We start from the raw sequence: 22,826 nt of genomic DNA on the forward strand, positions 1-22,826 counted from the left end.
TTTTCTTGTAGACAACAGTCTTCTTTTTCAGCTTGCTACATTTTGTTGGTGTTAATCATATGGCAACCAGATCCCAGATGAATTTAGGGACCATTTTTCACTATGAGATACAGCTCCTGACAGAAAGTGTGTCCCATGTGGGAACACTGTGAAGGATGGAAAAACAGACCTCGAGACCTGGAATGACTCACTAGTCACTCCTAGTTCCAAAATAGTAATTTTGGAACTAGTAGTATGAGTATGTCAGCTCCTAGATCACTGCTCTGTCTGGTGGGCTTCCATGAATTTACAGATTCATAAGGTTGCTTATATGAAGTAATATATGGTACAGAAAATGGTTGCAGTTTCTGGATAGTCAGTTCTTGGAGTAGAACTGCACTTAATGAAATTGTTCCTTTCTGGTCTGAGTTATTCTAACAAACATAAATTCAGATTTTCTGACAGCATCAGAGAAGTGTTGGCAGTAGAATAGTTCTGATGAATACTGTGTATTGCACTTAAAGAAAATTTAGAACTTAACTCTTGAAAGCAGTTAAGATCTATTCCTGACTGTGCACTCCGGTTAAGGCAAAAAATAACTGAAAATTCATGAAATAGAATGTTGTAATTCTCATTAAGTGCTCAATTTCCAAATTATGCCTTTTTTAAATGGTATATTCATAATGCATGGATGATGTCTGGGAATGTATTTTGCTGTATTAATATAACCTTCATAATACCTTTCAAGATGATGGAGCTTGCTTCTATTTAAGGGTGATTATGCAGAAGCTCTAGCATACCCAGTTGGGTTACATCAGATAACACTGAGCAGTCTCAAGAAAATCCTTTGTTTGACTTCTTTTAATCAAGCAAGGGAGGAAAGAGAGTCAACAAATTAGTCACTCAGTAATTCCATTTCCCAGCACCCCCTTGGCAGGAATTGGCAATCTCTTCTCAAGGAGCTTGGAGAAAAAAAAAAGTCTTGCAGATTGGGAGCAGCTCCAGACGGTTTGAAATGGACTTCTTGTTAGGGTTTTAGAACGATCTCATTTTTATGCCATATTTCTATTGTTTAAATCTTTGTGTAGTTTTTTGCTAGGTGGAAATCAGCTGGTGCTTTTAGAAGAACATCTGTCGTAACGAGCAGTCTGAAATCTAGGATGCTGCATTGTTTTCACAGATGTAGCCTTTCTTCTAAGCTTTGTGCTTTCTCGATGTGCTTGATAGGTCATTGTGCACACCTGGAGCTCTTTGGAGCCAGTATGCACCCTTGCCACAGAAGGTGTGACTGTTAAAGCACAGAGTGCTGTCCCCATCTACAAGGAGTCCATAAGTGACCTTCTGGAAAGATGCAGAAGTTGTACCAGGAAAAGCTGTGTTATTACTTTCTGTCTCGTGGGAGAAGATGGGCTCCAGAGTCCTACGAACCATTACTTCCTTTCATCTCTAAAGGATGCTGTGGGATTAGAAAAGACCCATCTTAGTGTAAGCATCAGTCATGCTAGATTACTGTATTTGGTTTTGCTAATCTTACTGGTTTGAGTTGTTTGCTGGCTACACAGTGTCTGATTCCACTGAATGCTCTAGTATAGTTGTTGCTATTCTGGCTTCCATGTTGAGTTCAAAATGAGATTTTTTTTCCTGTGTCACTATATATGTATCTAAATAAGACTGGTGGGGTTGGTTCATTTGTTTGTTTGTGCATGTTTTTTGTCTGGGATTTGTTTTATTTTAAATAATGAACTCCCCCTTTCATTTGTTTAGACTGTCTTTCACCTTGCAGCCTTGCTCCTTTCTTTCTTTTTGTCCCTAGATAGCAAATAGCATCATGGCAAGTGTTCTGGCTTGCAGACAGCACTGTATGTCAGTATAAGGTGATCCTAGTTCAGCTGAGTGTGGAGTGCACTACTGTCAGCAGTATTTCCTCTGGAAGTGCTCATGCTCTCAGATCAGTGTAACATTGCTAACAGGCAGCATTGCGTGCTCCTTTCCTCCTGCTTGAAATCCCTGCCCTCCAGTAAGGGTTCTGATTTGCATAATAGTGATTATCTCTTAATAGCTGGCAACTGTGTCAGTCTCCTGAACAGGCACAGAAGGCATCAGTGTTGTATAACACTATCATTTAGTCAATTTGCTGCTTTTTCCTAGATTCCTTCTGCTCCTAGCAAGCTTGCTGTATGTAGAGAGCATGCATGCCCTGTGTGTGCATACACACACATTTTGTTAAGCCTCGCTTCTTAGCATGTACATCTTATTGCAAAATTCTTAATCATCAGATGGGCAGGATGGGGACCTTTGTGTTCTCACATTGCCTTTCAAACTGCAGCTTTGCTCTTTAGTGCTAAGCTAAACAAGGGGGGGAATAGAGGTCTAATCTCTTTGAATCTGGACCAGCATAATTGCTTTACAAAAAGAAAATGGGCCAGATTTTCCCTTCTTATCTCTTTCATGGCAGCACAGCCTGCCTCCTGAGTATACAAAGGAAAGAAATAAGCCTGTTTTAATTTTTTTTTCATCTGGTAGTACAGTCTGGGGTCTGAGTCATGCTGTGGGGCTTTTTTTTTGTTTGTTTTGGTTTGGTTTTTTGGTTTGTGGATGATATCACCAATAATAAAAGCTCTGCAACTGGAGCATTGCTGGAAAATTTCATTCCTTTATCTTGTAACTGCGTTGTCTTTGGAATACTAATTAATAAGGATAGCTAGCAAGGATAAATGCAAAGTGATCATTTTAAGAAATGCAGGTATGATTAAAAAATGACTCTGTTTTCCAAGAGGCTGGTACTTCTATACTTAGTTACTAATAAACTAACTAGACTTTCAAATACATTGCTAATCCAAGAGCTACTTCCATAACATTGCTTTTAAAAAACATCAAGGCATTAGTATTTCTTCAGGAAACAAAATGCAGAGGATGTGTGCTTTTTCTCAAAAATGAGTAGCATTGCTTTTCTTGTAACCGGAACATGATGTCTGCACTGACTGTAATTTGTCCTCTTTTTATAGATGGTGAATTGGTGTTTGAAAGTTATGTAGCATAGTCTTTCATTATGGTGGATGGGGAGTACTGCATGAAAATGCGTCCTGGATGGGATTTTAAGTCTTTCTGAGATTAACTACTGATAGAGCTTAATATAAAAATTTATACCTTGACCTGGTACTTTACAACTATTTTTTGTATATTTTCTAAATGAAGTATAAGGGCTTCACTGCCATGATGCATTAAGATGAGATGACTTTCTGTCTTACTGGGATTTTTACCATCTTTTGCTTCTGTGTATTTCTATTATGTATGTAATTGAAAGGCAAGCTCTTTCAGTTGATGTGAATTGATAAGTTGAGTGAAGTGTTGATGAAAGGACAAATTTCTTTCACTGCAGTAAGTACGGGATACCAGTACTATGTAGAAGTCAGATTAGCATTTATTAAGTTATTTCCATAAGAAGATGGCAAAGTGGTAATACTTCTTGGCATTTTTCCACAATCTGTAGTATTCTGTAGGAAGGCTCTAGTAATGTTTGCAGGTTTTGCATGATTCTTACATATGAAGAATATTAATTTAGATCAAATGTGTTTGTTCAGCCTGTTTCACTGACATGTAGGTTTTTCCCAGTTTGGGTGTAACGGGGGTCTTCTTTAACACATTTGGTTTTTTTTTTTTATAATACGTTTTTTTTATTTCTCTTTCAGGCCTCTGTATCCCAACAAGATGACATTTATGTATTTGTTCTTCAGACCACTGCAATTGCTCCTTTTGTTTCTCTGGATGTAGGGAGTATAAAAGGCAGATTTAGTGATAATGGTTTCCTTATGACTGAAAAAAAGAAAATGGTTGTGTTTTATCCTTGGGAACCTACCAGTGTTGAAGAACTAGAAAGTTCACTAATCTTGACCTCTCTGCTGGACGTTGTCTGAGAATACTTCATTTCCTTCTAGATAAGGAGTGGAACAGGAGGAGGAAAAAAATTGGAGAATTTGACTGAAGTTGAAGCGACATACACTTTGAGCTGGCTGAAGAACATACTGTCCATTCCTGTCATGTGAATTTTAACTGCTGGTTCAATGTAAAAATACCAACAGCAAAGCTTACATATAATATATGTGGTTTATTGAAAGCACATCCATTTTTTTTTCTAGTTTCACTGTGCTGTAATTTGAAATTCATTTTAAGATAACAGCAAGGTATGCTGGGGGCAAGGGAGAAAGACAGGGAGTGAAGCTGGGACTGCCGCCAGTAGGCCACTGAGCCCCTCCGTGGGCATGTTGCTAAACATTGGGCTTGTCTGTTGGACGTGGTTTGAAATGCAGCTGGGATCTTGCTGGGGTTCCACAAGGATCCTCTCTCCGTCCAAGCAAATATTAACTTTCTTGCAAAGCAGAATCAGCCTACAGTAGGTGGAGTTTCAACGAGCTCTACCGCTGATGTCCACTGGTGTTGTAAAAGCACCACGTAGGTGTTACTTGCTGGTGGTGTGGGGGGTCTGGAGCACGTGTGGGGGGAGCAACTGTGTGTTCCATTGGAGAACTTAGACTGGGGGTTGATTTCTTGCAGTGATCACAGTTTTAATGGGCAGAGAGATGAGCATGTTGACTGGTACTTTGGTGTTAACCAAAACCGACATACTCCTGAGCAAGAGGAAGAACTTAAAGATGAAAGGGAAATGATAAATGAAAGTTTCTTACAAATGCTTTATTGGGTCACCAAAACAACTAACTGTAGTTTCATCTGATTCAAAACTAGTCCTAGTTAAAAGAAGACATGAAAACAATCAAAATACGGATGTGTATGTACCAATGTTTATAGATTTTGTAAAATAAATAGGGAAAATGACAGTCATGAGTAAAACTTAACAAATGCAGGCATTGACAAAGGAAATTAAAAGTTAATCTGAGAGGCACCATGGGCCAACAATACCAGAACAATTCTTCCGTTTTTTGGTGTCCTGGAATCAAAGTGGAATCAAAGCAGCAATAGAGTTGATATAAGGTAAGAATGAAAAAATGTGGAGATGATATGTACTGCTGCAATGTATTAGGAAAAAGGGCAAGTTTGTTGATGTCTTTCTCTTACATTGATGGAGAAATGTTTCTTCCAGCCACATCTAGATAGAATTTCAAAATGGGACTTAATAGCGTTAAATAAATAAAACTTCAAAGGAATCACTTGTTTAAAGACAATCAAGAGGCCTATCTGGAGGTCAGTGGTATTTGTTCATCTCAGCTTATGAGTGAAGTTTGAGATATTTAGAAAAGAGCTTTTGGATTGCTAGAAGCAAAACCCGTGAATTTGGATAACTGTGACCTTGTCTAACTTGTCACAATTTTTAGGCAAAATCATGGAAGAATTTATGTGGTACATGATTAATAAGTGATGACGTGGCTATGCAACTAAAGTCTACCAGCACAGTTCCATAGAACAGCATTCTATTATTTTTTTTCCCCTGTTCCTTTCTGCAATTACCAGATTGACATAGCAAGGTTTGGGCAATTTTTTTGATTATTGCTGGTTTTGAAGGTCAGAAGCTCCCTAAGGAGTTGGTCCGTTCTTTCTCACTGGAAAGCTTTAATTCAGCACTGCGTGCCATTATGAAAGATTAGCAATTGCTTAAGCCAAATGCTTGAACTCAAAACAGAATTTAATGGGCAAGGTTGACTTCCATTATTGTCTTAATATCCTTAATATGTTCTTTTGGTTTCCTGGTGTTGTAGTAGGTGTGTATTTATAGAAGCTGCTCTCTCGCCATGCAGCAGTGGCTGTAACGTGTGCTTTGGTTAACCATTTCCCCTTCGTACTTTCGCAGTGGCGTCCTGTGCTGTACTTGGTTACGTTGTTCTGCCTTTGTCTCAGATCAGGGCAGAGATAGGAAGGCAGCACTCCTACCCAGCACTCCTGCGTCACATCCATCTTCCCAGCTGAGTGTTGTTGCAGCTATGGCAGTACCTGTATTCCCAGTTCTATCTAATGGGGGTTTGGCAGCAGGAGCGTTGGGAGGAGCATTTGGTAAGTGTTGTGGTGCTTGTCCTCAGTGTCATTACATTATTGGTGGCAGCAGTAGAGGGGACTGGAATCGTCAGTGTTCTTTCAGTATGCTGCCTTGAAATGTCTTGTTCAAGGACCAGTGAATTTGCTTGTGCCAATGGCCTTTGTTTGCTCCTGGGCCCCCTCTGGGCTGTTCTCCACTGATGGCAAAAGCAGCAGCCAGTGTCCCACAGCCATGACAAATGCCCTTCCAGACCAGAACCTGAGAGCAGGTTTGGGAAGAGCACTGTATGGTGTTGGCTAATCTGTTGTCATAAAAGTGTTCTCTGACTGAGATTTGGCTCTGAACCCATTCTGGGCATGCAGAGGCCATCCTGAGCTTTAGAGGGCACCTGTTTGTTCGTACTTTCTGCCACACAAGGAGGATGTATTTTGCTCCAGTTTACTGGGGCATGTCCTTGGAAGCTTTTTCAAGTTCTGCATCTTCTCCAGGAAAGAAGCATGCAAATGTAGCTAAAAGTTCCTCTCTAAGTAAGTGTTCATAGTTCTCTGTCAATCTTTCTTGTTACCTGCTGTTGGCATACCTTGTGGCCTGGACAAGTTTTCTGCCTTAGAGGCACATCTTTCTTCAGTACTTTTACTTCTGTTAGTTGCCTTTTGGTTTTGGAGCTGTGTAGCAGAGACCATTTCAGTGACTTGTAGCAGTGTCAGGAGCAGAGAAATGGGCCAATGAGTTTCTTATTTTCAGTACAGGAGAGCTGGGTTTGAAACTTACAAGCCAGCCTTCACTGTTCGCTTTCTTACCCACTTAGGGAACCAGGAACTCATGGTTTGAAATTTTCAGGACAGGTTTCAGTCCAAGAGTTGTGTTTACATGTCCTTTCCAGTCAGGTGTTACAAGGTAGCGAAACGAAACCACCAATTTAGTTTAATTAGTGTGGAAAACCAAAACTTAAATGAAAAAAGGCCATTTCTGTAAGAAGTAGAGTCAGTCAGTAGAAATGTGTAAGTACCTGATTTAATCATTAGTGTGATGCTGCTCTGTGCATGTGTGTGCTGCTGACTCCACTGGAATGCTGGCGAGTGCACAGGTTAACAGGTGTGAAGTCTGTCCCAAGTGTGTTCCCTTGCAGTATGTAATGGAGGCCACTGCTCTGCTAGTGCTCTTCTGCATTGCACATGGCAAGCGTGGCTGGATGGCTGAGAAATCCTACAGCAGTTGGGTTTAAATGAGGCCATGGGAAACCTCTGCAGGCTTGAAATAAGAGACATACTCCAGCCTGGCTCTAAGTGGGACATCAGGCTGCTTCATAATGCTGGATGGAGAAAATCAACTACTTGGTAACTAACTTGTGTTATCTTTGCTGTAGCTGTAGGAATCTTTTGAAGCCAGCAAAAGTTTGGACTGGGCTGTTGGCCATTACTCTAGAACTGTTCCATTTCAAGACGTGATCATTCAGAAACACCAGAAGCTGTGGATGGTGGGTGAGTATTGACCACTGCACCCTGAGCTAACAAATGGGCACCACCATTCCTGTCACTTTGCTTGGGGGAGGCAAGGAGAGTGGCTCTTTTTCCTTAAATGCATGGAAAAAGCATTTTACTTTCCACAACAGTTTCCAATTTTACTTTTCCAAAGGAGAAAAGACAGTTCATACACCACTGCATGTAGGTAAGATTCTGTCTCAGTTTGAGACAAGTTTAGGAGGAAAAACACTTTGAAATGAATGTGTCCTCCAAAGAAGACAGGTTTTGGCACTCCCTCCCTCACCGATACAAAAGGAATTTCTTGGATGAAAGTGAAAACAACTATTTATTTAACAAACAAAGTGCCTGCAGGGCATGGGGAAAAAATGAGTAATTGCTGAAATACTAAACCTCCCTGGTGTGGAGAAAGCTGGTGGATTTAGAGTTCCCTCTGGAGCTGGCTCGGCCCCTGCTGAGGTCCAAGGCTGGGATGCAGCGTCCCTGCAGCTCCACGGCTTCCGATGATCCGGTTCTCGGATCGCAGCTAGGCCGAACAGTTCCAGGAGAACTGAAGTTACCGGAGAACTGCTCTTACAGGACTGGGAAAACTTCTTGCCTCAGCTAACAAAAAAGAAGGTAGCTAAAAGCAGGAATGTACTCTCTGCTGCTGCAAGCAGAGCTGAGCAACGTGAGGGAGCGTGTGTGAGCTTGAACACAAGCTGCGGGACCCATTTCTGGGCATAAAGCAGATGATAGGGGAATACAGTATTGACCTAAAATCACCCCACAACAGACTGTTGTCCTTCCTGCAGTCCACAGAATCTCAGAATGCCGCCCAGAACTTCCTACTACCAGTGATTTCCCAGTTTGTAAATACATCCCAAGATGATGCCAAGAAACTTAGAGCTGTGGCAGCCAATCTAAAATCAAGGGCAGTCTAACTTTCTGTATAATTCATTTTACATCAAATGTAGAGAAGATCTCTAGTGATCTTTGTCACAACTTTTGTTGCATTCCACAATTTCTGATGTTTATTACTGCAGTACAGTAGCAAAATAATGGAGCGAGCTCTATGCCACTGCAAGTGCAGATTCAGGTTAGAGATTTCTCTCTATGTCAGGTGTAGACAGAAGCTCTCAGGCTGATTCAGCTGATTCCTGGATTCTTTCTTTATTCCATCAGACCTGCAAAATGGGAATGGCACTTCCTATCTTGGCAAAGAGGTGTAAAGATAAATTGGTGTGTGAGGTGAGCAGATCTCATGGTGAGGTCCATGAACATATCTTGATAGTTACATGACATGAACACATTTGCTTTAAGTGTTTAAGACTTGGCATTGCTTACACTTTCTCTTGCTAAGCCTCTTTCCTCTGTCTGCTACCTTCATCCTCACACCTGCAAGGAGCCTGACCTTTTCCCATCAGTGCAAGAATCATTGTACAGGATGACCATTACTACTATGAAAAAAGGTCAAGCAAAAAGAGTAAAGCTGTGTGTTCTAACATTTTCTTCTAACTGAGCTGCTTGCAGTAAACGGGTTTGCTCTGCCATACACAAATGTCTCTTAGTAGGTGTCTTGCCACTTTCTGTAGTGTGTCCTACACTTGTTGGTATGTTCTCCTACTCTTGCCTGTTCTAACACACTGTGTGGCTTGCCTGCAACACATACTTAAGATGCAGAAGGTTAATGCAGGTAGGAAAAGTTGTCCTGTTACGTGACTCAACTGTAAAAATTTAGTGTTCCATTTTGAATTACTGAGAATACTTTTAAAATTAGTATTTTTCTATCTCTAAACAAAGGGAAAAAAACCTAAAAGGACTAAAGCCTTTTTTATTAAGTACACTGAGACTGAGAAGCTGCCAGACTGCCATTTAAAGCACTTCAATACACAGGACCTAGGGGACCTGCTGTGTATGATCACTAACCTGATAAACAGCTATTATGCAACATCTGGTCATGAAGTGCTTTAAGGAAATACAGATCCAGGTGTCTTCTGGTGGTTTAAAAGCAGAGCTGGTCAGAACTAAAGCTAAAAGGTATGAATAAACAGCCAGGGTGCCCTGGTGTCCTGCAGGATTGTAGAAACCCCAGTTAAAATCTCCGCCAGCCCGCTGAGCTGTGCTGGAAATTCTGTGGAAGCAGAAGGTGTGTTTTACTTGGACAGCAGCTCTACTAGGGCTCAAAAAGCCCCTCTACCCCTGGAATATGAGAACCTTTGCCTGTTTCTATTACTGTTGGAATACAAAGAGAACACCGGAGAAGTACATTAATTGAACAAAAATCTATATGTGTTAGACACTGCTTAGATGTGGGTTATACATACAAGAACTGAAAGAAAGAATGGCATTTTTACTATAATTCGTCTTCTCTGGAAGCAATTAACATTCTCAGTAATTCAGCTGGATATAAAATTAGTTCACAAGTTCATTACTCATTGTTTAATTCATTACAGCAACTACTGCTCTAAACATTAAGCATTCTCAAGGTTTATCTTGATTCATTTTCTCAGGAGTGACACCCAGGTTACTGAAGACTGAGCTGAGCCAAGAACCACCCTGTCAATGCTCCATCTTTGTCCCACAAAAACTGGCTATGAGTGCCAATGCTGCTGCTCTTTGCTTTTTTCATCATGAACTCTGGTGCCTGTTCTGTTCAGTTGGGCCAACATCAGTAACAGTACACTCACCATCTCAGATTTGATGTCAGACCAGAAGAAACACTGCTCATGAGCACAGTTACTACAGGAGTTTCTAGATAGTTCTCCTCTGGGCTTTGTCAGAGATTTGCTGAGACACTAAAGAGTTGGTTTCAGTGTAAATGATTCGCTGTTGCCTTAAGGATGAGAACTAAAACAAGGCAGAGGCTTTAATCCCAAAGCACAGCTGCTCAGCAGTAGCTGATGGTCCTGCTCTCCCACCATAAAAGATACTTTAGCTTTAAGACAGGTGGCTTGCAACCCTTCATTTATTTTAGTGCTTGGAAAGCAGCATGATCTTGTATCAATGCCTGATAGGCTAAATTTTCAGTAACTCTACTTGAAAGGTAATGTAAAAATCACAGCAGGCACAGACAGGAGAATTAATTTTGGGGTTTTATTATAAAAGTAAAATAAAAATAAGCATTTAAAAAGCACGATTTTTCAAAAGGAACAGATATAAAAAACTATTTACAAGTAGGAAAATGCCAAACTTGAAAATATTTTTGGATAAGAGGCACCAAAGTTAAGTTTAAATACATTATTTGAAATATACAAGATTCTTTTCGGGTTCTCTTTTTTCTCTGAGTTGTCACTGTTGTGATTAAAGTCATGATTTTTCTTTGCCAGCTACTTTATGAGCTGGTTTCATGCAACTGTGCTGCAACAATTATGAAGAGAGCAGCTAGAAACTGTATCCTCCGATTGTTCTATGTGCTTAACCTCTTTAGTAAGTAAGTTTGTATTATGCATTACAAATTTCTTTTTCATCTGTAAAAGAAAATCCTCCCAGACCAGGAAAACAGTCAGTCTTTCATAGCGTCCAGTCCTGTGTATTAATGCAGCAGTGGAGCCCTGCTTATTGTAAATGGCTTGTAAATGGCTTGTAAATGAATACAATTGAAGGAAGCAATGGCTAGAAGTCACGTGCTGCAGTTGCCATTGGTTCAGGTGGGATTCTTCCAGTGCACTTTTGGTTGTGAGTTCACTTCCCTCTGGCCAGGATGACGCTGATGTAATTTGAAATGTGGCATTTGTTCCTGCAACTGCATATTGCTAATTGAACATCACTACTCAGCTATATAATTGCTATGCCCTGAACTGTCATGTCCATAGCCCAGGGCCATTTTGCCAAGTGTTAGTGAGGACTTGCTGTTCAGAGAGTCTGAATAAGTGAAACTCAGCTTGCGGAAGGAGGTCTCCACACCGCTGTCACATGTGCTTTCAGGGTCTTGAAATCTGCTATTACAGAGCTCAGCTGAGGGACAGAGAAAAGGGAAACATTATCATTTGTGTGGCTTGAGCAAGGTTGCTTTAAGAAAAGCCTAAGGAATACAAACCAACAGGATTAAAGCTCTTCTATAGGAAAATAACATGAGGTATTATAATAGGAAAAGCTGTGCTGAATGTTTCCAGGCCACCAAAGCATGTGATCTGATGTACTGCTGGCAGAGATCAACTTGCAGCTGGAGCTTGATGGGATGAGAAGCCTGGTGCTCTGCTGACGCTAATGGTGTCACTGCACTCTGGTCAGGACTCTGTCTGGCTATGGCAGTTGCAGGGCAGAAGGTTCTCAGAGTCACACTGTGCAAGTGTACAGCTCCAGGATGAGGCTCCTAAAACTTTTAATTCATGTTATGTCAACTTAGAGATTTCTTTCTGAGACAAATACTTGAAGAGTTGCATGCAGTAAGTGACCCCAAAATAGGAACAAGTCAGCAGCATCTTTCACCTGTGAAGGATCCACAGAAGGAGTGCCTGACTGGAAGAGGTCAGTATCCGAGCTGAAGGTATGCTGTGGGATCAGTGTGACTAAAGCAGTGGTGGCATCTTAAGAGGTAAGTCTTGTTTATCTAAACAAACATCTTAAAATAAACAATGTGATGCCCTGCATTCATGTTGCAAAGGAGCAGAACACCTCTTACCCTTCACAATGAATCTAAAGGGGCAATATGTGTATAAGCACACTTCTGGGTGGGTGTGAAGGTTTATTCCATGACTGACCAGTTTTCTATAGAGAATAAACTGGCAATGTTAGACCAGAATGGAGTGACTGGGACGTTTCTTTTTTCTTTCCAGAAATAACTACAGTATTTTTTTACAGGGTGTAAGGATCCACATTAGGGTACAAGCAGCACTACTGGTGTTTGAACAGGAAAAAACAAAGGTCTTTTTTACTAAACCTGGCCAGGCAATGACTGAACATCCCTGATGACAAACTTCTCACAATCTCTCTTTTTCTCTTAGTAGAGTTCCCTGCCCAAAAACACTGTAGGACCTCCAGCACTGAGGATGCTCAGAACTCAACTGGATGTAACATGGGAAACCTCATGTAATGTTCCACTGGCCCTACTCTGAGCAGGTAGTTGGCCACAGGACTGCTTGAGTCCTGTGTAACCTAAGCCATCCCCAATTTCTCTGCCTACAGAACACTGTGGAAGGAGAAATTTAATACCAAAGTCTTACTGAGAAGTTTAGGAGCCCAAAACATTTTTCATTATCCAGCAATGAGGGGCGAAAAAAAGTCAAAAGCTAATGGCACTTGTACATGCCTAGGAGGTAATTGCCTACATTCCCAGTACATCACCATTAGCAAATGGCAGATGTCTGGTTTTAGCAGAAGGCAGCAGTATAATGAATACCATGATGCAGGTATGCTGATTCAAGTGGTCCATTTTCCCTCTCCTAGGCCTAGCAGCTGTCTGTGATGAGAGGGGTCATGCTGCCATAAAATATTTCTGAAACCAGTAAGCAGGTGAAGCAGTGTGTGCAAGAAGGTATGCAATCTATCAGCAGTCCTAAATAGAGTGGGGAGGGAGAACTGAAAAAAAGTCCTAAATAAATCTCTTCATATTTTGCTGTCAATTTTACCTGTCTCTCCATTTGCAAAGGTGAGCGATGATGATGAGGGAAGAGCTTTTGCTGTACTGTCCTCCAGGGGAGAAAGTCTGCGTGAGCTGGATAGTGCTTCCTGAATTACTTCTATGGCTTCTGTGTGATCCATCTGTCTCAAAGCAGTGATGAGCTCCTGAACTGTACCACCAGAAACCTGCAAGAGCAGACATCAGATGCTCAGCATCATCCAGGCTGGCTAAAACTGCAGGGCTGCACTGTCTCACCGTGCAGGAGGACAAGGTTCTCTGCATGTCTGAATGTTCTTTGTAACTTGTTATAGCACATTACCTCATAGTTATCCAGCAGAGTTTTTGATGGGGAAGGACTCAACCTGAAGGCATTATTAAGTATGCCAAGACCCAGTTTTTGTGCTAGGGTGGACCAGTTTTTGGTCGGATCAGGCAATTCCAATAGCTTGTAAAGCTGCATCTTGGAACTCTCACTCAGCTCTCTCAAATGTCCTGGGGAACAGAGAAATATATTAATTTATTATTTATACAAATCATGCACCAATTCATTTTAAAGCAGAAACAAAGCCAAACTGAAGACTGTTTCAGAGTCCAATCCCAGCATTTACAAATGTCTTGCTGCAATACTGAAAATGTACTCCATGTCCTTGAGACCTCTTAAGGGAATCATGCTCATTCTGTGAGTGAGGGGGTGGGAGGGCACCTCTTCTCTCTCACCAGCTCAGTTACAAGCTATTGCAGGACAATGTCTTCTCACCACTACAGTTTCAGTACTCAATTACTAGAGGGATATTGTCAATTCTTTATAGGTGTTACCTTGTGTCAGTAAGTCCTCCAAAACCTCTGCTGACTCGTAGGGTTTGCCATTCAATATGTCATACACCTAAGAGAATACGTTAAAGTCAGTATTTAGCAGAAACCTGGTTAGTGTCCTTTAAGTCTCAGCAGTGTGGTATAAAGCCCTAATTCCATCTGTAAATCAGCATTTTTTTCCTCTCCCAGGTTCAGTATGACTCAGGATACTGTAGAAAACCTGTGCTAAACTTTAGCGAAAAATCTTGAGAAGTTAATCTCCCTTTACCTTAAGCTGTGTCACCTGGCAACTATTTTCAAGACACAGAGGAAGCCTTGGCAGTAAATAAATGGCAGAAGCAGTGGCTAAGCAAGGAGTTGCTGCCTGCCTGCAACTAGTCATTTAAAATGAAGCCTGGGTTAGATTTTCACCTAAGGCTGGTACCACTCCCCAGCTCCAGATGATTAGAGATGCTGACTGCTTGTCCTTTACACTCACACCAAACCAAATGCACAGTAATCAGCTTAATCACTGTTGGGGGAGAACACAGGAGTGCATCTTCCCATCACACACAGGCTGCAATTCTGAAGAACACTCAGCAAAGAAACCCACTGGAGAGTGAGCCTTCAAACACAAGCTGCCCACCCAGCTAAATACTTTCCCACACTGAAGACTGTACTGCAACTACTTGAAGAACTGCTTGGTCATTTCTGTTCAGCAGCATTACTCTGTAGCTTTCTTCCAGTGCTGTTTCATCAGGGGAGTTTTATGGCTGAATTAGCCTAATTTTTGATGGCAAATTAGTTGAATTAATTGAAATAATTGTGGATGCAGTGAAAGGAGCTGGCTGAGAGAGCTGAGCTGTCCTTTATAATTAGAAAAAAACCAACAAAAAACTGAAAGAAAAAGCAGACCCCATACCTCACAATTGGCTGCCATATCCAGTGGTGTTGTTCCAGGCACAATCCCTTCATCATCTTGATCATCTTTCACATCATCTAGATCAAACAATGGCTCAAAGTTCTCAATGTGAGGATTTGCACCTGAAGAACAAGTGGGGGGTGGGGGGGGGAAATCAAAGAAAGGGCTTCAAGTTGCTTCTCAACGATATTTAAAATAGGCATTCTATGTACTGAATGGCAAATCAGCTAATTTAGCTATTCCAGCTAAATGATATTTGATACTAAGCTAGCAAGTAGCACTGTTTATCAATTACATTTAAATGCTGTCACATCTCTGTATAATGCTACTCTCCATTATAAAAAGGGGGGGAAAATGACAAGCAGAGCATTAGGGTGCAAAGAAAGAGCTCTGGTTGTATCAACTGACTTCCAGTCCCATCCTGCCTCACACAGCACAGCACGAATGTGATGAGGTGATGGTGTGGTGCTGCTTTTTAGTGTCAGAGAAAGTGGGGGTGTTTTTAAAAGACCAAGCAGACAGCCTCAGCAATGGGAGGCTTGGGCTTCCATTTCAAATGAGAAAAATCAGGTTTAAATACAATTGACAAAGTTCCAACAAATACTCCAACCTAATTCTTCCACAGTGACAGCAAATAGGAGACACTTACAAGCTCATGCTTCAGTGATGGGGTGTTTTTTTTGCTTTTTTGTTCCTAAAGCAGTCCAACACTTATCCCAGATATATATAAAAGTCTCTTCTCCACTTCTTCAGCTATAAAAGCTACAAAAGAATCAAAGAACTTCCCAAAGTCCTCCAGAGATTTTTTTGGACCAACATAATTTGCCTTTCTAGCCATTAGATGGTGCTGAAGAGTGATTAGTATAGCATCTCAGAGCAGGACTTTCTGAGGAAATTCAGACCTTCGTGCTTTTAACATCTGACTTCCTCCATCCATTAAACAAGTTCACTGGCACATTCTCTCCAGCTTGCAGCCTTCTAACTTGAATTGTCACTGTGAAAGTAAACTCTACAGCAAAGATCTATTTCCATACCTGCTGCTTTGAGAACTGCTGCCAATTTTGTTGAGCCCCTTCCAGCTGCTATGTGAAGTGGAGTTGTCCCATCATATGTAGTACTGTCCACATCTGCATCACCCTAAGTTTTTATTGAATGGCAAAAAGAAAAGAAATCTGTACAATGCAGCTGCAGAGGCTCATGTCAGCACAAACAATGCTACTGTGTGAGTAAGCACCATTCCATGCCTGGTTGCATAAAAACTCTAATTGCTGCCTGAAAAGAAGGAATTAGAAAGTAACTACAACTGTCTGCATGCATATGGTGGGTTGTGTGCTCCAGTGTTAGATGTATATATCCAAATGGTCAGGTAGATAAAAGCCACTGTGCATTCCCTGTAAAAGTTCTGCCCATGACCTGAGTGGTGTGCACAGAATCCTGCCTTGCTGCTGCTCATCAGAAGGGCAGCCAGGCTGGTGGCACATCCATGCATGAACACTGACGAAAGCTACTGCAGCCAGCTAGGGCGTGTAGAATTAAGGATACCAGGATCGAGGTGTTAGAGATGAGACAAATATTTATAGATTACACAACTGCATCTCTATGTACATCCCTGTATATGTTCTACTTCACACAGAAGAAGAGATGAACATGTTCATGAGTAACTACAGTGCCTGCCAGGATTACTCAGTACAAATTATACATGGCACATGCAGTCAGGTTAGGGTCACAAACTCTACATTCCTCAACTTGGGCAAAAGATTCACCAGCAATGCTGAACAAAACAGTAACATTACTAGTAATTTTGCCATTATACCAGTTCAAGTAATCTAGTCAATAAACAGGAACCTCCCCCCCTTACTCCCGCTTTTCTGAAGCACTCAAGGATTGTCAACAGCTTTTAAATTTGTAATTGAAAGGACCTGGGAGAAAGAAATTCTGCCCTTACCTCAAGCAAAAGGCAGCCTGCCAAAGGGATGTTCTCTTGTTCAACAGCCAAATGCAATGCAGTTCGTCCAGATTTTTGTTCCTGAGCATTGACATTAACTCCAGCAGCAATCAGCTGTTTGAGGCAGGACATGCTATTTGCCATCACCGCCATGTGAATTGCACTGAGACCTACACAAAACAAAATCCATCCACCATCATGTGCGTTAATATTTTTATAATTCAGAAATATCAGAGTAATGGGTTTTGAAGTGAGAGACTTCTAAAATGAGTTACGGTTACTGTACTTACCTGAGCAGAAGTAACATATTTTGCCTGCTTATACACTAAAAGATGATAGAATCATAGAATTGTTTGGGTTGGAAAGATCATCTAGTTCCACCCACCTGTCGTGGGCAGGGACACCTTCCACCAGACCAAGCTGCTCAAAGCCCCATCCAACCTGGCCTTGAACCTACTTTCAGGAATGGGGCATCCACAGCTTCTCTGGGCAACTTGTTCCAGTGTCTCATCATCCTCACAGTGAGGCATTTCTTCCTTATACCTAATCTAAACCTACCCTCTGTCAGTTTAAAGCCATTCTACCTTGTCCTATCCCTACATGTCCTTGTAAAACACCTCTCCAGCTGTCCTTTAGGCCCCCTCTTCAGGTACTGGAAGGTGCTGTAAGGTCTCCCCAGAGCCTTCTCTTCTCCAGGCTGAACAGCCCCAGCTCTCCCAGCCTGTCTGCAGAGGAGAGGTGCTCCAGCCCTCTGAGCATCTTCATGGCCTCCTCTGGCCCTGCTCCAACAAGCCCATGTCCTTCTTATTTTTGCTGGGGGCCCCAGACCCTAAGGGAGTACTCCAGGTAGAGGCTCAGGATGAAGAAAATGGTGTTAATAAATATGTTCTTTGTGCATAAATTGGAACTTGGAGAGTCAAAACCATATAAGAAAAAAAAAAATCAAGATTACAAGGTGGAACAGAAGGCAGGAACTACAGAGCTCACCAAGAGCATCTCTTTGCCTCAAGAGAGTAGCGTTAAAAATAAAATCTGCATCTTGATACTAAACATGTAGGTACCCCACACTGGCCCCATCCGCTACTGAACACCTCTTCTAGAAAGTGGTCTGGGGAGTAAGTGGTGTATTTTAGTATCATCCTGCTGTAAGGTCACAGTGACCTGACACCTCAGGAATACCTGCGCCAGAAAGATAATAGTAAAACCTTTTCTTTTAAAAACCAACAAACCAACCAAAACCCAACCAACCAAAAAATCCCCTCTCTCTCTGAGGAGGTTTTTTGAATCCACAATGACAATTTTAGGTCAGATATTTTACAATCTATTAGAGCAGGAGTACTAAATCGAAGTCTCCTGTGCACTGAAAAATGGAAGAACTGTCTGTGGTTATTTTACAGGCTCTAATTCTGCATGGTCACAAAGTACCAGATACAAAACTAAATACTAGTCCAGAAACTAAGGGGATTTCATTCGCTAGACAGGAGGAAACATTTTCTTCTGGGGGGATTTTTTAAAAAACACAATGGTGGCATAAGGAACAAGGCGAACACAGTGCTTGAGGTTCTGAGACATTGAAGAGAATGTACAGTGACAAAAATTCAAATCCATACTGTGCCACGTGACCATTACCAATCTTTCTGTTCTGTATAATTAGAAAGCTGACACATCTGTGGTCTCTCATCTGTGCCTGCAGGCATATAAAAATGAAGGACAGCATATGCAAAATGGGGAAAGATGTTATTTTCAAGGTCTGTATCTACCTGTGTAGAAACATGGTGTTGGCAGGCATTAAGGTGTGTTTGTCTAGTAGGTCAGTGTAAAATACAGCCATTATCTTTCCATACCTTCTCCATTGGGAAGGTTGACCATCGGAGATACCCTCTCATGCTTGAGGAGTAGACTCAGAATCTTGTCATCTCCTTCAGTAGCAGCTAAATGTAAGACAGAATTGCCGTGGCGATCCAGAAGGCTGACATCTGCTCCAGCCTTCAGCAAGTCTTCCACCACCTTTGCCTGCTTTGTGATTACTGCCAGGTGCAGGGGGGTCTGCAAGTGACAGAAGCAAGCCATGAGAAGATAAGCCACAATTACATCATTTCTGCAGAAATCTCTGAAACCCATAAAAGCTCCTAGTGTGAGAAGATGTTACACCACTCCAAAGCCAACAGAAAATAAAAGCTTGCATATGTGTACATTCTTTTCTACTGAACACTACAAATAGGGTTTCTACTTACTGGAAATAAAAGCTGCCTTGCCACTGTCAGCAGTTGGACTTTGGGAGGAACAAAGATGTTGGCTACTCTGTAAGCCAGGGCACTGACCTGGCTATTTGAGCATTGCAGTGCGAGGTACTCGGGAAATGAGATAATCCCTGTGGCCCCCACACACTGTAACCCTGCTTCCAGCTGCCCCATTGCCATGTTCCTACCACAGTGGGAGCACATTTGCTTTCCAGGTCCTGCTCAGACCTGCCTTTAGCAATGAATCTCATTTAGCAATGCTCTTATTTTGCTCCCGAATCAGAGATTTGCAGCCATGGGCATAGGAGTTCCTTATCCCTCAAAATGGCTGCACAGAAAAGAAGAAAATTCTGCAGTTCTGTGCATTTGTCAAACTGCAGAACAACTGTGCATTTATGCAGTGTGTGTTGAAGTAGCTGATCCTGCACATTGCCCATTTCTGCGCACCTGCAGCACTGAGCAACTCTCAGGCTGAGAGGTTTTGGGACCTTCCAAAGGTTGGTTGCATACTGCATTCTTGTCAGTCTTGCTTCTGAGCAGCATCACACAGACCATACTCAGAAATGCATGTGTTTAAACAGTAAGCATTCTAGTGAGCTCTGGGGAATCGTATTTCCAATACTAAAATAATTTAAAAATTGAGTAAGATTCCATTTCTAGGTCATTATATTAATGGAGGACTTAAAAAGACTAATTCCAGCTCTGCACAATAAGCTTGTGTTTGTCAATAGATCTGTCAACACATTTGCAATTAACTACTGCATCTATAAGGTATATGTCAGCTTTCAGAATATCAGTAGAGAAGGAAAATTCTAGCCCAAGCCTACATTCTCCTCCATCAATGGCTTAAGGTTTAAGTTGAAGGTAGGAAGAGCTGTAGAGGTTCTGATAGTCAGGGATTTATTTCCTGTGTGGAGCACAGCTTTGCTTCCTGTTTCTGTTAAACACAGGGCAGAGAATTCAATTCAGAATCTTCTGCTTACTTTCAGCAGCCTCCACATTTCAAACTTGCTTTATATGAACATAAAAATGTGAAGGAAAACAAAGAAGTCAAAATAAACCTTCTGGGACTACCTGTACAAAATTTAAACCTGCCTTTACTGTTCACAGCAAAACAAATGACACAAGTGTCAGTGTGCTGCTGAATGGTGTACACAATCCCTTTAAGAGATTCTTCTCCAGGCAGGTTCCCACTACTCTTTTTAAAACCTGAGTTACAATACAAACAGGCCAAACTAAAGTTGAGGAGACAGAATTGTGCCTGGCAGTTCTTTTCCTCCTAGGTAAAAGACAAGGGGATGGGCTTTTCTCAGTTACTGCAGAAATGAAAGGGAAATCTTGGTGCTCATGTGATGGGCACAAATGCAATCTGGGCAGTAGCAAGGGCATAGATTATTATGGCTTCCACATGTGCTCACAGGTATGTGCCTACAGATTACTGATGACACAGGAACTGACTCATGATCCCAAGTTAACCAATGTCAGAAAGGTCAGAAGAGCCCAGAGTTGGCACACGGTAATCCATACCTCTGGCTTAGTAACAGAGAAGCCAAATGCTGAAGCATGAACTGAAGAATTGACTCTTTTTGGCCTGTTCAACACTTAACCCATGGAAACACTTCTGTTAACATCAAGCAGAGTTATGGACTAAACCAGTGAAAACATGCTCTCTTTCCTCCACCACCTTCCAATATATCCTTGTTTCTAAACTTCTTTGCATCAGTCTGATCTCTTCCCACAGACAGCAAGTTGTACAATTTCTTCTCTACCAGCTGAACAATCAGCAACACTTACACCCCCACAACTGCGCACCTGATAGAGGTCATTTCTCATGTTAATTATGTCCTTGTAATTCAAATCGGGCATCACTTCCAAGAGGTTTTTCACCAGGTCAGTATGAAGGTGGATAATTGCTAAATGAAGGACACTGAAACAAACAAAGAACAGATTAACAATTTCACACTGTTGTCAAATTTATTACAAAAATGTTAAGGCTTTGCTGTAGATCTGACTATATTCTGATATAAACATTTGACTGTTAGAGGTAATGATTCCAGCGCTAAGTACCAACACCTAAAATGAATCCCAGCATTAAAAAAAGCAGGCCAGAAGGTAACTGCTTAACCCTTCAATCACAAAAGCAAACTCAGGATGGCTTTTGTTGGCCCTCAGCATAACTTCACTACTAGGCTAATAGACAAAATGTGTGGCACAATTATTTCAGAAACCCTCAGATTCTCTCCTGGTTTGCTCTTTTTTCATATTTTGAATTATGCAGCAGATAAACACTTCTTACTGTCAAAACCTTCCTGCAGAATTTCCACAGGCCTCTCTGCCACCGAAGCAGATTTTCCCTTGGGGGTTTCCCCAGATCTGTGGGTTTTTCTTTATTTCGTTTTCAAACAGCAAAATGACTAAGGACTCAGGCCCAATGACTAACAACCACAGGACCCGCAAGCAGTGGCCAGGGGCATCATGCCAAAAAAGCACCTGTTTTGAGACATGAGTGACTGCACAGCAAGACACTTTACTTCTGCTGTGTTAATGCAATGGCCCTTCCTGTGCTTTTCTCCAGAGGCAGGTCCTACACCACCAGCCTGAGCAGCTGGACGTGCAGCATGGCACCAGGAAAAAAGCAGGTTGTGATTCCCATCCCCCCTGTCCCACAGAGTTCCATTTGCCTTGTTCCATTGAGATTTCATTTGAAAATCATGCCCTTTGTTTTGAAACACATCCTGCCAAGCACTTCCTTAGCCGATGCTGGCCACCTTCTAGACTCATCTTTTTAGCAAGTTGCTGCTGACACAAAATAATCAACACGGGACATGTGGTGTGTCTGTTATGCCACTTTAGAAATACCTGAATAGTCTCAGAGTCATACTTTTGTCAGAAAAATAAAAAGAAGTTCTGTGCCATTTAAGGCAAGGAGTCATCTTGAAATTGAGATGGAGAGCAGTGAAAGCCAGAAGATATTTTTAAAAAAGAAAAACAAAAAGTAACTTACCAACCAAACTCATCCTTAAAGGGTGTTTTTGATTCTATACACTGCCACTGGAAGTACTATGGCACCTTGCTTCCTTCAACTCTCCTGTGCTGTTCGAACAGTCTCACCATTACTGGAAAAACAGCTGTTCCTCTGCTCTGACAGATGCTTTTTATTATGCTCTGTATCATGCTGACATTTTATTTCCGAATCTCACTGCAGAAACACATTTGTTCTTCTACTGCTTTTAGTTCTCTTTTCAGCAGCAAGTATTTTAATTTTACCCTACCATTATATGTGATGCTGCTGACTAGACCATGAAAGGTCAGTTCCATTTCTTAAACATTCCTACGTGAAAAAATGCATTTGAGCACCACTGTAGAGCCATCAGATACCTACAGATCAGTGGTACTGGTATAAATACAGTCACAGCCAGTGTTACTGAGTGTCAGCAGCAGTAAATATACACTCATCACAGATTGCTGGGTTCTGTCTCAAAGCCATAAATAGTTGACAGCAACATTTTTTAAAGGCTTACTCAAAAACTTTTTAGTTGCCATATAATTTTAATGATTAAAGTGAAAATTGGGGCAATTTATTAATTAATTTTGACCTTTTCCTTCTCCCCTAAGAGAGAGCTGGAAAACAATCACCAAAGCTTTGCTTTGTAAAAAAGTTTTGAAGTAATACAGATTTATGACATGCTCACAGAATAAATCCATCTCAGGAGAAAGGCAGCGTGAACTTGAGCCTCACATACTCGCAGGTACTTCTTGATTCAGGAAGAAAACAACTGTTTACCATCATTCTAAGAAGTATTGTAACTTAGTTAAAATGCCCTGCAAGTCCAAAACTGAGGAGCACCTTATTGATATTTAAAGGCAGGTCCTACTTGCTCAAGACTAGCCCCCCCCCCTTTTTTTTTAAACACAGAAGCTGTGCTTTTCATAGTGCTTGCA

The 22,826-nt window shown here is 41.5% G+C and overlaps 2 protein-coding genes across 3 annotated transcripts in view; one reads left to right on the plus strand and one right to left on the minus strand.

Annotated features, from left to right (window-relative positions):
- The window catches only part of MANBA (mannosidase beta), a 46,674-nt gene extending 42,576 nt beyond the window's left edge, over nt 1–4,098 (plus strand). Inside the window, 2 exon segments of the mRNA XM_039550790.1 lie at nt 1,207–1,464; nt 3,669–4,098. Coding sequence (XP_039406724.1) covers nt 1,207–1,464; nt 3,669–3,893 — 483 coding nt within the window. The 3' untranslated portion in view covers nt 3,894–4,098.
- Nucleotides 4,099–10,871: 6,773 nt separating this feature from the next.
- The window catches only part of NFKB1 (nuclear factor kappa B subunit 1), a 57,565-nt gene continuing 45,610 nt past the window's right edge, over nt 10,872–22,826 (minus strand). The window contains exons 16-24 of one of the 2 annotated variants that reach the window (XM_039550788.1): nt 20,697–20,811; nt 18,489–18,690; nt 16,645–16,814; nt 15,734–15,836; nt 14,700–14,821; nt 13,802–13,868; nt 13,305–13,477; nt 12,993–13,170; nt 10,872–11,379 (exon numbers count right to left, since the gene is read on the minus strand). In XM_039550788.1, the coding sequence (XP_039406722.1) occupies nt 11,192–11,379; nt 12,993–13,170; nt 13,305–13,477; nt 13,802–13,868; nt 14,700–14,821; nt 15,734–15,836; nt 16,645–16,814; nt 18,489–18,690; nt 20,697–20,811 (1,318 nt within the window). In that variant the 3' untranslated portion in view covers nt 10,872–11,191. Of the gene's footprint in view, nt 11,380–12,992; nt 13,478–13,801; nt 13,869–14,699; nt 14,822–15,733; nt 15,837–16,644; nt 16,815–18,488; nt 18,691–20,696; nt 20,812–22,826 lie in introns of those variants that run through there. The other variant, XM_039550789.1, reaches the window with a different exon arrangement.

Source organism: Corvus cornix, chromosome 4 (genome assembly GCF_000738735.6).
Source record: "Corvus cornix cornix isolate S_Up_H32 chromosome 4, ASM73873v5, whole genome shotgun sequence".
Taxonomy (NCBI): Eukaryota; Metazoa; Chordata; class Aves; order Passeriformes; family Corvidae; genus Corvus; species Corvus cornix.